General features: G+C 38.1%; 1 protein-coding gene across 2 annotated transcripts in view; it reads left to right on the top strand.

The window, feature by feature from the left end:
- The window catches only part of FOCAD (focadhesin), a 91,736-nt gene extending 80,533 nt beyond the window's left edge, over positions 1-11,203 (top strand). For both annotated transcript variants that reach the window (XM_088156668.1, XM_088156669.1), the window contains exons 36-44: positions 444-572; positions 1,540-1,655; positions 2,874-3,134; positions 3,756-3,845; positions 5,467-5,644; positions 7,022-7,119; positions 7,985-8,236; positions 9,370-9,445; positions 10,775-11,203. In XM_088156668.1, coding sequence (XP_088012794.1) covers positions 444-572; positions 1,540-1,655; positions 2,874-3,134; positions 3,756-3,845; positions 5,467-5,644; positions 7,022-7,119; positions 7,985-8,236; positions 9,370-9,445; positions 10,775-10,848 — 1,274 coding nt within the window. In that variant the 3' untranslated portion in view covers positions 10,849-11,203. The remainder of the gene's footprint in view (positions 1-443; positions 573-1,539; positions 1,656-2,873; positions 3,135-3,755; positions 3,846-5,466; positions 5,645-7,021; positions 7,120-7,984; positions 8,237-9,369; positions 9,446-10,774) is intronic.
- The last annotated feature ends 4,754 nt before the right edge of the window (positions 11,204-15,957 follow it).

Here is a 15,957-nt window from a genome sequence, read left to right as displayed (position 1 = left end):
CCAGGAAGACTGAGTTAACTTATGTTGACATAAAACATTATGTAGCAAAGGTTAGCACTTACCTGACTATTCTTTTGGCCTGCATTTACAAGATAAGAAAGGAAAGCAGGATCAGGAAACTTTGGTGTTCTCCCAATAAGAAATGCAAAAATACTACCTTGCTAGATGAGGAATATCTGCAGTTAACTTGTAAATTGACTGAAGAACAAGGGATCAGAAAGTTTCTGTTTATTAGTAACAAAAAGCCATTTTTACATGAGCTTAAAACTGTAATTGTTCATTTTAAATGAAATGGCTAACTTCTCAAAAGGAAGTAACAGTGATTTTGTAAGAGTTTTCAGTTTTTACTACAGCTCGAACTACAGTGCAGTGTTCACATTTTTTTGCTGAGCTGTTCATCCAAATATGTGTGTATAAAATTCAGACTGAATCTTCTGTTCTAGGCCCTGAATCTGTCCCAGCTGAGCTGGTGAAAGTAGCATTGGCACCCATTGCATTAGTTGGAGAAAGCCATCAGTATCCACCTGTAAACTGGGCATCCATACTTTCTCCTTTGATGAGACTGGACTTTGGTAAGAGTGGTAGTTTTCTATTAAGACTTGTATTTGTCACAAGAGATATTTACTAATGCAGCTTTCACAAACTTTGGAGCCCTCTTCAGGACTTGAAGTTAGTGCAGTGGTTAGTTTTATTATGCTTTCAGGACTGACTTTTTAGTGTTTGCAAGTATATATTTGTCATCACCATGTGGACACTATTTTAACTGAAGAAAAGCTAGAGAAGATCAGAGCTGAGAAGTTCCCTAAAACATTAGTGGCCTGAATATTTCATCTGAACTATTTGCATAAGAGCCCATCATAAAATTTAACTAGTTGCTTCCTCTTTTCAGTACCTGTAGTCCAATGCCCATATCAGAGCCTGCATGCAGCTTTTCCACATATTTGAACTGTTTGGTAGTTCATCTGGCTATTACTGGTTTGAAATACACTTTCTACTAAATTACACAGGGTGATACATTTTCAAAATAGTGGAAAAAAATTTCTGTATGGAGGTTTGCAGTTCTTATGAAGAGCTTGTTAAATGTCAGGAAGTTTTTTCTATTCCTGCTTTTCACTTAGGTGTCTTACTTTTGTAAATCAGGGAATTTGCAGAGGAAACAGTACATGTGTTTTGTGGCTGGTTTTAGATTTCAGACAGCATCATAGTCCAGGAATGTTGACTAATTTTTCGTTCTGTGGATTAAATTTTAACTTTATTTGGCAAGGAGGGGCTTTTTTTTTTTAATTTTTACTTTTCTTAGCATTCTCACATTTTTGTTCCTGAGCGAGCAAATGCTGATATTTCTTGCTGAAAGTGCATGAATGGAAAGAGGAGTCTTCTAACATGAATGTGTTAAAAGCTTTAAGTAGGATTTTTAGAAAAATAAGTTGTAAAATAGTGGTCTAGTAGAACAATAACCCTCTTTTATTTTATGAGTTGAGAACAAATTTAAAGGGAAAATAATTTCTTTGTAACTTAGTTTGTTTTCTTCTGTTTTAGGTCATGAGGTAAAACATCTCTGCCTTGAACTGGCTGTGACACAGGCCCAGTCATCTCAAAATGCAGCAATGCTTTTAGGGATGTGGGTGGCACCTCCTCTTATCTACAGTCTCAGTGTACGTATGTCAGAAATCTTGTGGGAGCTCAGCACCTCTTTCATATAAAATTCCTCCGTGACAATGTTTAGGCAGTCTCACCAGAAAAGGATTACTGGGTTCAGAATCCTTCAGAAATACCATTTAGTGAGTATTTATAGTGAGAGAAAGGTTATTCTGGGGCCTTGAAATTCAAGGCAGACTTAAGACATGCTACACTGATTTTACTTTACTGCTTAAGACCTTTTTCCTCTCTCTCATCATGCTATAGGCTGATAAGCTGGAGACATAAATCATGGCTTGTAGGGAGAAAAAGTAGATTTTATTGTAACAGCTGATAGTCTTAAAAGAAAGGTCTACCCTAATCTGTCCAAAAGCTTACCTGCTTTTTCTAGCAAGGTCTCTTGATCTAACTAGTAAAAAAAGTTGTGCTTTGAAAACCTTGCCTTAATTTTGTACATACCTAACAGACTAACTACAGCATAATCAAATTTGGTCTTATCCTTCACTCTTCTGTTCTTCTGGAATTAAAATGTGGATTCCATCGTACGTATGTAAAATGCCCTGAAGCCCACAGAACATCTGACTGCAAATTTCTGTCATCTTATACAAGTTCAGGAGCAGATTCATTACAATTCTCAGAAAATTGTTTGTTTCTATGATCTCTTCAATGAGTGTTTTTTGTTTTAATTCATTAGTCTTAGATATGCAGACATTTGCTGTCAGTTTTAAAAAACAAAATTGGTAAGGTACCAAAAAAAGATTTTTGACTACCACTTTTCCAGCTGCAGTGGGAATTTGAGGTCACAAAATGAGGTGAGCCATGGAGTATGTAAGCTCTGCATTTCGTAGAGGTTATTCATTCTTCTTCACCAGCTAGCAGCATTAATGGTTCTATGGCTATCATACTTCTGTCCTTGACTGTCTGGACAGTATGCTTTGTGTAGGAATGCAGTGGGCACCATGTAATAAAATTGCTCTGTCGGTATGGAGATGTGATGTTTATGGTTCATTGAAAGTAAGTTCTTCAGTTTTTAATGAAAATTGAACATTGACATGCTTGAACTGTTTTTAATTCAAAAAGTTCATCAAAAAAGGGAAGAAGAAAAGAACTGAGAAATATTTTTTAATATTTTATAAACTTCTATAAAGCCACTTTTCTTAGAATTTTATCTAACAATCACTCAAGGTCAGTGAAGAGCTAGAATTTGAAACTGAGCAAAAACTTTTCCTTTCCAGATGAAAACCCAGAAATACCTTTTCATGTCCCTATCCCTGTGGATGCAACATGTTGCAGAAGACAAACTACAATCTTTTACTGAAGTGCTTCTGATACAACAATTTGATGTGAAGAACCGCACAAAAAGCCCAGAAACTTGCCAGTATGTCCTACAGGGGCTCCTCCAGGCAATGAAACTTCCCAATCCTGCCCAGTTTTGCTGGAGCTGTTTGTGTCAGGCTGTGGAGAAAATATACGATTTTCTTCCAAATGAGGTTCAGGTAAGGAGTATGTATGAGGTGTGTGAACTGTGTAGCTAGGTATTTTTTTAAGTGATGGTAAGTCCCATCTTTTTGCAGTGATGCATTGCATTCAAAACATGAATTAGATGTTCAGTTTTTAATGATAATAGTTAAAATAGCAGCATAATTTCAATTTAAGTTATTTTTGGTAATTTTCAAATATGACATAGTGAAGGCAATCTAATGTGCACTCTTCCCTCAAACAACTCAGTAATTGAAAAATACAGTATTAGTACTGAAATAAATGTTATTGAAAGAGAAGAAGTGAACAATGAGAAGGCTTTCTTTTTCCCCACAGAAGATTCAGCTTCCACAGTGATTTAAAGAAACTATTTAGCTACAGAAAATACTTCCAAAGAATGGCACTTTGCCATTAAAAATAATATAAACTCTTTGAACATACTCAAATACCATTATTCTTGTAGATTGATGTACATTGAATCCCTCAGCAAATGAAAGATTTCTAAAATAGATTAAGTGAAGCTAGAAGATAGATTAATTATTCATTATTATCATTAACAAGTTCCTAAACTCACCGATTTTGATGATGAAGAAAGCCAGATATAGACATTTAAACATGGATTACTCTTCTGTTTGCAGAGAGGTGAAGTGGAGATGTATATCAACGTAGCAAGATGTATTTCAGAAATGGCCGATTCAGAGATCAATCGCATTGTCCAGATCTCTAAGGTAATTGCATTTTAATTCAAGCAACCTTGTTATTTTTATTGTCCCCAGACTTTTTTAGTTCATTGGGAACGTTTAATTGTTTTATCTAACATGTAGGTAAGAGTGTCCGGGATCTAATCTGCAGGCAGTAGAGAGAAGTGATAAGAATCTATATCCCAAACTCTCTCAAAGCAACTGAAATACTCATGATTTCACCTGGGAAGTTTGAATCAGAGAGTCTTAACTAACTTGGTCAGGTAGGGGTTGGCTTCTTCTCTCAGGCAACCAGTCCCAGACAGGACGAGAAGACATAGTCTTAAGCTGTGCCAGGAGAGGTTTAGGCTAGACATTAGGAAGAATTTCTTCACTGAAAGCGTGATTAGACCTAAGAATGAGAATGTCACACCAGGGAGATGGTGGGGACATTGTCGCTGGAGATGTTTAAGGAAAGACTGGATGTGGCACTCACTGCCTGGTCCAGTTGATATAGTATATCATATGTTGGACTTGATAATCTCATAGGTCTCTTCCAACCTAACTGTGTGATTCTGGGAATTACTTCTATTAGCATAACAGGAATGGTATTGGGCTGTTTTTGAACATTAATCCCATCAAAATATGTGGGGGCAGAATCTGTTTCTATTGCTGGCATGACAGGGGGAATCCCAGGATTTTACTTTGGTGGAAGCTGATGCGAGCCTGACTAGAAATGAGTAAATAATTCTAGTGGGTGCACAGGCAATTTAGCCAGCGCTAAACCCATCACAGATATGAACCAGAGTGGTGTTAAATCTTTTAAATCTCAGACCAGTGATGCAAACAGCAGACTGCAGTTCTCTTTGGTTAATATACCCACCTGCTTGAAATTGGACTGTAAATGCATCCTGGTGACTAGGTGTCCTTGAACTAGTTGATCTGTGCTTCTGTTAACAATGTGAAATAATTGACTGAAAAACCTTTCATACTTGACTTCATGTTCTATATTTACATTCACACTCAGAATGTTTCCTGGTGGACAAGATGACTGAGGATGATAATAGAATAAAAAAAGCTTTCATCTTGTAGTTCACTAGTGGAATCAATTAGCAGTGGAATTCTTAGCAGCTGAAATGCTAAGGAAATGACCTTTGTGGAAGAACTTGATGCTTTCAGATCAAGCTTTTAAAAACAAACATTTGTGACGTAAAGCCCCCTGTTCTGTTTGCTATCAGATTTACTAGAGCATCAAGCATTCAAATAAGTTTTAGAAGCTGAACTGCCATTTCCTTATATTTTTCAGTTCTTTTTCACACTGGAAAGATAATTTAAGAAAACCTCTTTTTGTCACTATAGTGTATCTGTCTTGCAAGAAGACTTGAGTGTCCAGAACTGTTAAGCTGGTTCATTCCATTTCAAAGGGGAATGTAAAATTTAAAGCAATATGAAAACAAGCTGTACTGAGTTATACTTTGCTGGACTATTTCGAACAGTGTAAAGTTCAAGTAATAGGTACAGTCTTCTGTTTAATAATACGTCTTGAGGAAAACTGAGCCTACTAGTTATTCAGAGAGTTTCTTATATTTTTATAAAGAGGAATGCAAAATTTACAGTTCCTACAAGAAATCTGTCTTTCAATTTAACATGTTTTTTATTGCATTTGCAGAACAATATAGAGAAGGCCACATTCATCAAAGTGTATTTAGTTTCTCAAGGCAGATTGCCTCTGACGAACTTGAGTGCTATGATTGGTATTGTGGCAGAATATCACCAGAAAGAAAATATTTTATGGATGTTCTTGCATGCTTTCTATCATGCTCGTATTGTGAGACATGAAAATACAGGTAAGATTAGGCTTAAAGAAGAATCGACAATGCAGTTAACAGATATTTATGAATCTACATTGATTCCTTTACAATAATTTTAAGATGGTTTAACCAAAGCATTTCCAAATTTTTCCATATTAGAAACTACTGTCTTCAGAATTCTTGTATTATTCAAATACTTGTATAAAACTTTGCTTTTATGTCTTTCTTTAGTTACTTCTTTTTCTGTGGTCCAGCTACAAGTCATTTGTCTCATCAATGTGGTTTACAGACGAGAGTTTTAACTAGATCTGTCTCCCACTCTTTTTAGGGTAGTATTACAGATGTACATAGTACATCAGAGACCTCTTAATAGTGCAACTCTGCTAACCTTCTGACCTAAAATCTGACTTACTGGTATGTGACACAGAAGGTGGGGGATGTTCCCATGAGAATGGTTGAACTAGGGAGATATCTTTCTTTCCTGAACGCCTTGCACTGATTTAACACAGGAAATAAATTCTCCTCTCTTCCTCTTCATAACTATACCAGATAGTCATCTGGTGGGTTAATGATTTGGGCTGGCTCAGCTATGGGTCTGACAAAGCATAGAGGCTGATGCAAGAGAAGTAGGAGAATCACACAGGAAGACAAAGAAGGAAGAAACAAGAACAGAAAGATACAAGAATGAGGTCTCATTTTCATGGCACAAAGGTTTTTGTCTGCCTGTGTTCACTGAACAACTTCAAAGCATTATATTGCCAGATGCCTTAGCTGCCAGCTGTGTTTGAAGAACTTCAAAGAGTAGTGAGCTTTAATTGAGTGAAGTGAGGATTCTTTGGGTAAGAGAGGAGATTGCATTAAAGGAGGCACTTGTAAAGATTACATGGACGTAATAATCTGTAATGTAATGTGGTCTTGGTGGTGAGCGTGGTTATTAGTTTATAGGAGGTAGATTATGGATAGCAGAACCTGAACCAATAAAACATCCTTGAGATGAATTGAAGGCTGATTTTATTTGTATGCCTTGACGATATTTTACTGACTCTCTCAACACTGTAGCACCATTTTCACAGTACTTTGCACATTGAGGGAGGCTTTAGGATTCTGTAGCAGTCATATCATTGGTTAGTGGGTCTTGCAGGCTGCCATTATGTCAAATAATTCTCACTCAGTCTTTTTTTTTCTGTGTGTTCAGTGTGTTGCCTGCATTATAAACAGAGTTTCTGTACTGTTTAAGGGCCTATATGTTTTCTGTCAGTGGCAGAATTAATCAAATGTGATAGTGGTATTGGTGGTCTTTGTCCTTCTACAATTGGTGCTTTCTTGCTATAGTGATTTTCTGTGCTTGCTTTTTAATGAAAAGCAGTGCATTATAGTGTTTGACATGAGTCAGTGTTCTTACTCTTTTTCTAGGAGTTCTGAAAAGAATGGACTGGCTGTTAGACCTGATGGGCTACATCAGAAATGTGGCGTACAAATCAATATCCTTACAAAATGTTGATCTGAAAGAGGTAATGGTGTGAAAATTATTTGCAGCAAGAAGGAGGTTCTAATATATTCCGCATTTTTCCTCAGTACTAAGTATTATTCCCCATGCTTTTGTATTTTAGAAGATTGATCTTACCACCACAGAGAAAATTTTCACAATTTTTGTGAATTTATGTGAATTTAAGACTCTTAGTTTAAAATAACCTTTGCATTTAAGTTATGATAGAACCTAAAGGCAACTAGAGGAAATCATTACTTCAAATTTACTGAATTTAGAACAATTGAAGGAAAATTTTGAATTCACTAGTAGAACTGTCTAGGCAGGCCAGAACTGTGTAGCTTCTGGTTCTGAGAGGGCTTGGACAGTTTTAGAGAAATAATGTTTTTCAGTTATTTAGGTCTTCTGTTTGAGGGCATAAAATAAGCTGCTGCTTAGGTCAGAAAGACATTCATTACATTACTGCAATATTTCTCAACCATTTATAGCACCACAAGGGTGACCATCTCTGATTTCCCTCAACAGTCAGGTTGCTGTGAAAAAGTTGTTTCCCCATTTTAAATGAATTGTGGATTGGCTTTAATCTAAAAGATGATTTTAGAAGAGTGTGATTTTTACTTTTCTTTCTGTGAACATTTTACTTTGAATTTAAAAAGAAGTTTATGCTCTTCAAAGCATAGAAGGATATTAAGAACTTCTTAGTTCTTGCATTTTGAATTTTACCTGAATTCTTAGATTATTGTTTTTAAGAGCAAGTCACCATCTGGATTTTGGTGGATTTCTTTCTTGGATTAGTTTTTTTTGGTTGGGGTTTTTTTTTGGTGGGATTTTTTTTTTTTCTCCTTCTGTACTATTCATTTAATAAAGTGTTTTGCCTTTTTCCTGTTTAGTGCATAGATTTCCTCATGTGGCTGTTTGCAGCTTCGGTGTTGGCCTGGGCTGATCATGGTGCACCATTACTGCTTGGCCTCAGTGCTGACTGGTCACTGTGGAAACACCACGTGGTATCACCAGAATTACCTGAGGAACACATTGGCAGGCACGCCACTGACAAGTTTGCTGTGCAAGAGACTCTCACTCTCCTTCCAAGTAGCCTTTCCCTTTTGCTGGCTAAAGAACCATGGAAAGAACAAACACAGAAGGTAAAATTGCATGTAGTGGTAAGCATTTTACATGACAAAGCACCCAATTTTTAGCAGTCAGCTTGGATCTTAGATAGAGCAGTTATTTCCTCTATATTTTATTGCATCTCAATTATGATCTCACTTAATTTTTAATCAGATATGAAAGTAGTTTCTCAAGTAAAATTTGAAAGTTGCAAAAAAAATATAAAATTCCAAAACTAGGAGTCAAAACTCTTAAGAAAATAAGGGAGAAGAGAGTTGGGTGCTGCTAGTAGCAAGTCAGTGTTTTAAACACTGAAAGAAGGATCCTCTGCAGTTGAACACACCACACTGTAAATTCAGAGCAATCAAAGATCTTCTGTACAGTTTGAAGTGTGTGTCATTTATTTTGAAGTATGAGGTGAAAATAAATGTGGAAAATTGTGCCTAATTTGGCAAACCTACTGTGCAATGCATGTAATTGCTATATGTGGAAGTACTGCTATTAATCTATAGATTAATAGTTATCTGTTTTGTGCAAACTGGAATCTGTTGAGGACTGGTTTTTCTGTGCTGAAAGTTACCACTGAAGTTAGAATTCAGAATGTGGGAGGAATGCAGGGGTGAGCTGTTAGTATGCAAGAGCCTAATTAGGTTTTAAGGAAAAATGTGAGGCCTTGCCCTGAAAATCGTCCTTATGAGTTTAAATACCATATTGTCATCCAGGCACCCTGCACTGCCAGAAAAAAATAACAAAAAAATGAGAGAGGTCAAAAGAGGAACAAAGGCAGTAAGAGTTCTGAAGGATTTGCAGTAAAACATTTGGACAAGAGACTGATAAGAAAGAATTATATTAATAGGTTAAAGGTATAAACAGACAAGATGGAGGGAAGCTATTTAGTATGCCTTTTTCTTAGAAAGAATTACTGCTGAGATAATGAGAAGAAACAAGGGGAGTTTCAGATCCAGCTATGGGAAGAATTGCGTTGACAGGGAGATGTACTCTAGGGTGTTTTGTTTACTTGGGGCAGAAGTTTCATTGGCCTCTGCCTCTGATTAGATAACTGAATTTAGCAGAAATCAAATGTGGTCTGTCAAACTGAAAATAATTCGTCATGTTCTGATACAGAGGCTCTTTTAATTCAGATTTTTTTTCTTATTTCAATCTTCAGTTTATTGACTGGCTGATAAATATGATGGAATGTCCTAAAGAAGCATTATCAAAATCTTCCATGGACCTGCTAAAAGGTAATATATTTTTAATTGGGTCCTTATTTTTCCATAACTGTCAGTACAGATCAAAATGCAGTTGTTATAAGGAGTGAGATTTTGTCTTTGAGGTAATTGTCACAGATAAGTTGACATTCTTGTCTCTAACACCTTATATTTGCTGTCTCTGATGATGATGTGGCACTTGGGGTCCAAAGGACCTAGAGATACGTCTAGTGCACAAGCTTATTTCATTGATAGATCTTCCTGTGTTTGAAGTTACCCTTAAAAATAAGATGCAACATACTATTGGGAAATGCTCCAGTACTAGAATACAAATCACGTAACTAAGGTACAAGTAAAGACTGTACTGTGTGGAAGGGATAGGAGGTGAACTAGAACAGCCTAGTAAGAGTCTGGGAAAAAAAGAAAGAGAAATGAGGGTTGCTGAAAAGATACATGAAAAGAAAGATGGAAAGTAGACAATATGTTGAATTGTGGTAGGAGTTGTAGCCCTAGCATGCATCCCATTGCTTATGTAGGGTCTGTGCAAGTCACTTTAAGAGAATGCCACAAATATTCTCAAGTGAAGTAAGTGCACTTGTGTTCTTTCCATGAACACAATGCACTTTCTTTGGACCATCTGATTTATTGGACCTAAACAAGGCTTCCAGTTACAAGTTATTTTCATTTTTAGGATAATTACCCTTGTTTTGATGTCTTCAGTCTTTAGTAACTCTCTGGTAAATTCCTACTGTCTGCTAATCTGCACCAGAAGCAATGCTAAAGGCTGTTGGAGAACCTCCTCTGTATATCAAAAAGTTCTGATATTCACCATATATTTTCAGTATGCCCTCATAGACATAAGTCAGTGTTCCCCTTGAACTTCACGTTGTTTTTTTCCGTTTACATACTAGAACGTGCAACTTCCATCTGAATAACTAGACTGTAACTAGGTTGGTAACTGGATTTTGTCTAAACACATGATCCTTTCAAATTGAGTTTAAGCATCAGTGAGTTGCATTTCCAGTCAGAATTTGAATTGCGCAGAGGACTTTGTGTTTCTGCTGTTCCCAGTGCCTCCTAAGTCCTGGCTTGCATCATTGCTCGTTGAATTTCTGCAATGTTGGTTGATCTGTGTGCCTAAGTGATAGACAAATTAGAAGATGGTGTGATATGATTTCAGTAGGAGACATGCCACAAAGCAGACGAAGGGCCTGGCACATCACCACAAATTAAAGAATTATCAAGAGTCAGTAAAAGGAGAATTAAACCTATACCTGTGTTAGTAAAATTACTAGGAAGAATACTCTAACATCCTTTCCTTTGGACTGCACAACTTAATGTAATTTGTCCTTGTCTTCACAGTTACACTTCTGGCCTTGAGGTCTCTTGCAGAGTTCAAGAAGAAAGAAGTATGGACTAAAGCTTATGGGTGGTAACTGCACACTGTACCTTATCCAATGAAGAAAACAATCCATACTTGAAAACATAATATTATTACTCAGGCATCAAGAAGCTGTATTTCAAAGATGTTTCCTATCACAAGATTTTTAATTGAGTTTGCATTTTTTTCCCTTTTGCTTCATCATAAAAATTCCTATGAAAAACAATACTTTGTCTTTAACTGATACGTTATTGTTTTGCAAATGTGGTGAATCTAAATGAGAAATATGCACTCAGTTTAATTGAGTTGTTTCAGTAACATCTGGGCACCTCAAAAGCTGGAGTGGAATATTCCTTTAATTTGTGGAAGCTTTGAAGGAATGGCTGAAAATAAAACAAACTTGTAAAATTTGTTTGGATATAGCATATTTACTAAAGTATGTTTTAGTGTAACAGACTTGGAATTAGCGGTTTTTTTAACTGATAATCCTTCCTTTAGCAATAGCACAATATCCTTGTGCAGTAGTGACAACACATTATGACTATATAGTGTGAGCAGGGTTTCTGAAAAGGGGTGGTATGCATGTCAATTTTGCAATGGCTTTATAAAGATCGCTGAAATGAGTCAATGATCCTGATGGCTGTTGTATCTGCAGCTCCAGGACAGCTACAATTTTCTTCCCACTTGTGACTGTTCTTGTCTCTTTTACACTTCTTTGCACATAAGGATAGTTCTTCTCTGCCTCTAGAGAAAAGAGACAACACAGCAACTCTTTTCCACATTTATCATCTTAAATATATTCCTGCTATATTCCTTATTTTTTATTTATTATTTTTCTTTCTGAAGGAATAGAGAATTTTTCACTTTGCCATCTTGCCAAGACAAACATTAAAAGCACTTTTGTATTTAGCAATCCTCCTTGCTGAAGTAGGCAAAAATTAACTGAATATAATTAGGCACTGTTCTGTAGTGTCTTTCAAAACAGTACTGCTAAGAGCATTGTTGATTTTTTCATCAGGTTGAAGGAAATTATATTTCCATATATCTAGAAGACACACCCATTGGAGGAATTACGTTATTTTCAGAACTGACAACATTTCTTCTGTAAAAGAAATTCTACTCTGACTTCTTAGTCACTTGGTCTGTTTGCCCTGAAGGAGACAGAGGACAGACCTCGTCACAATTTACAAATTTGTCATGATGGAATGAGGAGGGGCAGGCACTGATCTCTGCTCTGTAGTGACCAGTGGCAGGACCTGAGGGAATGGCCTGAAGTTGTGTCAGAGGAGGTTTAGGTTGGATATTAGAAAGAGGTTCTTCACCCAGAGGGTGATTGGGCGCTGGAACAGCTCCCCAAGAAAGTCACAGCACCAGCCTCACAGAGTTCAAGAAGCATTGGGACAATGCTCTCAGGCACATGGTGTGATTCTTGGGTTGTCCTATGTAGGTTCAGGAGCTGGACTGTGATGATCCTTGTGGCCCCCTTCCAACTCAGAATAATCTATGATTCCATGACTCTAGGATTTTCTCATCCAATAAGGGTACTGTGTGAAGGTTGAGCATTTCTTCACTGATTGGGTGTGTGGGAGGATTGATGCAGTACTTACTTGCTTTTCCAAAATATTGAATAATTAGTGGTAGTTTTCTGCATATGCAACTCTATACTGAGAAAACTGTCTAAACGTGAATGTGCAGAAGGACTCAGTGACTAAGTCCTTGTCTGCAAGTCTGCATCTCAGTTCATGACATTGCCATTTGTGTGCACTTCTAAGTAATCTCTAACAAAGCCAAATACGTTAAATTTTAATGGCTCCATCTCTACTGTTTCAAACTAACTTACACCTTTAATCATCTCAGTTTGCATGTTTATTAGCATTTCAATTCAGATTAAATTTTGTCTTTTTTAAAGGGAATTGCTGTGTGATGCCTACTTGCTGTGTAGGTTTGCATTGAGGAGCAATGTATAAACAGCTAAATTAACTGAACTCCTGCTGATGTGTAGTAGAATATGTAAGCCAAGGAATGTCATAGCGTGGCCTGAGGGTTGCAATGCTAACAGAGCTGCAGAGAGCACTGAGAGTTTAGGAGAGTATCTGCAATGTCTGAACACTAATGCACATGATACAGGAAATAAACAGGATCAACTGGGAACATTTGTCAGCTCCCAAAGCTGACACATCATTGGGATTAGTAAGACTTTGTAGAATGAGTCCCATGACTGCAGTGTTGGCATGCAGGGCTATAGGCTGTTCAGGGGGCATAGGCAAGGCAAATAGTTTCATTGGAAGGCACAGTTTTCACTGTACATTCCTTGCAGTTAGGGATAGTGTGGTTGAAAGCCTCTGAGTGAGAATTAGGGAGATGGTAAACAAAGCTGTAGGTGTCTACTGCTGTTCACTCAGCCAAATGCTGGCACTGATTACTTAATCTATGGACAAGGAGGAGAAATATCTGGACCAGTAGCCCTAGATCTTATGGAAAATTTCCTGGACATCAACTGGAAATGCCAGACAGCTGTGACAAGGAAGTCTGAGAAATTCCAGAAATATGTTGAAGATAATTTCTTGTCACAAGTATTCATTGAGACAACTAAGAAAGATGTCTCCCCAACACTCACCCCTCTGCCCCCCATTCCCAACTTGCTGTTTGTGAATAGAGAAGATGGAATGTTTAGGTGGCTATTTTGGCCACCGGAATAGTGAGTTTAAATGATGAGTTTAAATTTTTTTGTTTTGGCTGAACAGGGAACTCCTCTTAGAACTCACAAAGAGAAGAAATTGTATGATGTCTATAAGAGAGGTCAGGCCTCAAAGGATGATTACAGAGCTGTGGTTCCCATATGTAGAGAGAAAACACAAAAGTCCAAAGCTCAGAGTTGAAACTGGCCAGTGTTGGGTCAGATAACAAAAAAAGAAATTCTGAGTATGTTTAGAGCAAAAGGAGATCTAAGGAATATATTCAACCAATTCTTGATTGAGGTAGTCACCTGAAAAAAGGATGAAGAAAAGGCAGAGGCATTGCAATGCTTTTGCATCAGTCATCAATAGCATAGATAGACATTGATCTGGCCTGTCCTTTCAGTTAGGGAACATACAGCAGCAGTGACTTTTCATTTCTGGATGCTGTAACTGTAGATGGGCAGTTGTATCAGTTTAATCTTTGTAAGTCCAGGGTGTCTGATGGGATTTATTCCAGAGCACTGGAGGAGCTATCTCTTGGGAGTCTGGGGAGATCCCTGTTGACCAGAAACTGGCCAACATTAATCCAATTTACCAGAAGGGCATGAGGAAAGACACAGGCAACTACAGGCCTGTTATTCTAACCTCATTACCAGGGAAAATTTACGGAGATCATACTGGATACTATTGAAAGGCATTTAAAGAACAATACAACCATCAAGCACACAGTCAACTTGAGTTCACAAAGGGAAAGCCCTGAGTAACTCATCTGATGTGCTTCTATGATACAGCCACCCGCCTAGTGGGGCTTTTGGTACTGTCCCATACAACACCTGTCTGAACAAGCTGTTCAATGGTGAGATGAGTGGGTCCACGGTGCACTGCTTAAAGAACTGGCAGAAGGGCAGAGCTCAAAGAGTTGTAGTGTGTGGGGCTGACAAACAGTCATCTGCAGTATTCCTCAGGATTAAAATCTAGGCCCAGTTCAGTTTAATGTATTTATCCATGATCAGGAGGCAGGACTTGAATGCATCATTAGTATGTTTGCTGATAATGCTTAATCTGAAAGTTGCTGTTGACGCTTGAGAGACAAGAGATCATGCAGAAAGATGTGGATCAATGAGCATTTGGCTATGGTTAATGGCATGACATTTAAATCAAAATGGTGGATTCTGCATCTGGTACAGAGTAGTGCTTGATACAATCTAAATGGGTAGAGGACTAGCTGGGGAGCAGCCCTACATAAAGAGATCTAGGAGTGCTGCTATCTCAGGATACAAAGATTTAAATTCATAGAACTGCAGAATTATTGGAGTGGGAAGGGATCTCTGGAGGGCAACACACCTCTCCTCATGGGCTCCTCCACCACTTGAAATAACAAATTGTCTTCCAGTATCTGCAGCCACGTTGTGCCTCCAACAAATATCAGGGTTGTTGAATTCTCAGAGGAGAACCATGGCCTGTCATCTCAAGGCTACTTCCAGTTGCCCACAGAAAGCCTTATCAACTTCCTTGTCTGAGTCAAGTGGCCTGTAGTAAACACCCACAATATTGTCACCCATTTAGCCAGGCCCTTAATTTTTATCCATAAGCTCTCCCTGTCTATCCCTGGGCAGAGCTTGATGCTCTCGCATGTAAAGACCAGCTCCACCGCCTCATCTCACCTCACCTCGCTAACCTGTCCTTCCTAAAAAGTACACACGAATCTATGACAACATTCCAGTGGTGAGTTATCCCACCATGTCTCTGAAACTGCAGTGAGATCATGGCTCTGTGACCACACATAGGTTTCCAGTTCTTCTTGTTTATTCCCTGTGCCCTGTGCATTTGTGTACAGGCACTTCAGGGAGGCAGTTGAGCATCCAGGTTCCCTAGGAGGGGTGTAAGAGGATTTCCCATAGCCATACACACCCCTGATGTGGTTAGCCCTAGGACTCTCATCTTCAGGCAGCCAAGCTTGCCCTGGTTGGCATGGCCCACTCCCCAGGAGAAAGCAATGGCATGAGCATTGCCACTTTGGACCACAGCCAAGTGATTCAGTTTAAAGCCCATCTCACCAAATTGGCCAGTCTGCTGACAGAGCTTCTCTTGCCATTTTTAGACAGGTGGATCCCATCCCTTCCAAACAGGCTATAATCGTTGAAGTACAACTCATTGTCATAAAAGCCATTGTCTTAAAGATCTTTTTGCCTGACCAGTTCTGAGCTTTTCCAGGAACCTAGGTGAGGCTTTGGAGCTGAAGTTACAATGGCCTCTCCCAGCTGCCTGACCCAAGCTACCTCTGTACCAGAGGGAGATAGGGAAGTCTTCTGTCATGAGCTTCATGCCTTTTTCATGCAGTTTATGTTTGGGGGTCCTCTCAATAGTGAATTTTAAAGGATTTTTTCCTATTCCAGCCTTTTGCCCAGCTGTAAGACTCAAGACATAACATTTTTTTTAACATAAAACAATAAACATGGCTTAATCTGTGATAGGTTTGACCTCAT

The sequence above is a fragment of the Sturnus vulgaris genome, chromosome Z (assembly GCF_052056855.1).
Source record: "Sturnus vulgaris isolate bStuVul1 chromosome Z, bStuVul1.hap1, whole genome shotgun sequence".
Taxonomy (NCBI): domain Eukaryota; kingdom Metazoa; phylum Chordata; class Aves; order Passeriformes; family Sturnidae; genus Sturnus; species Sturnus vulgaris.
The sequence above is the reverse complement of the archived record's forward strand: the minus strand, read 5'-3'. Positions and strand labels throughout refer to the sequence as shown.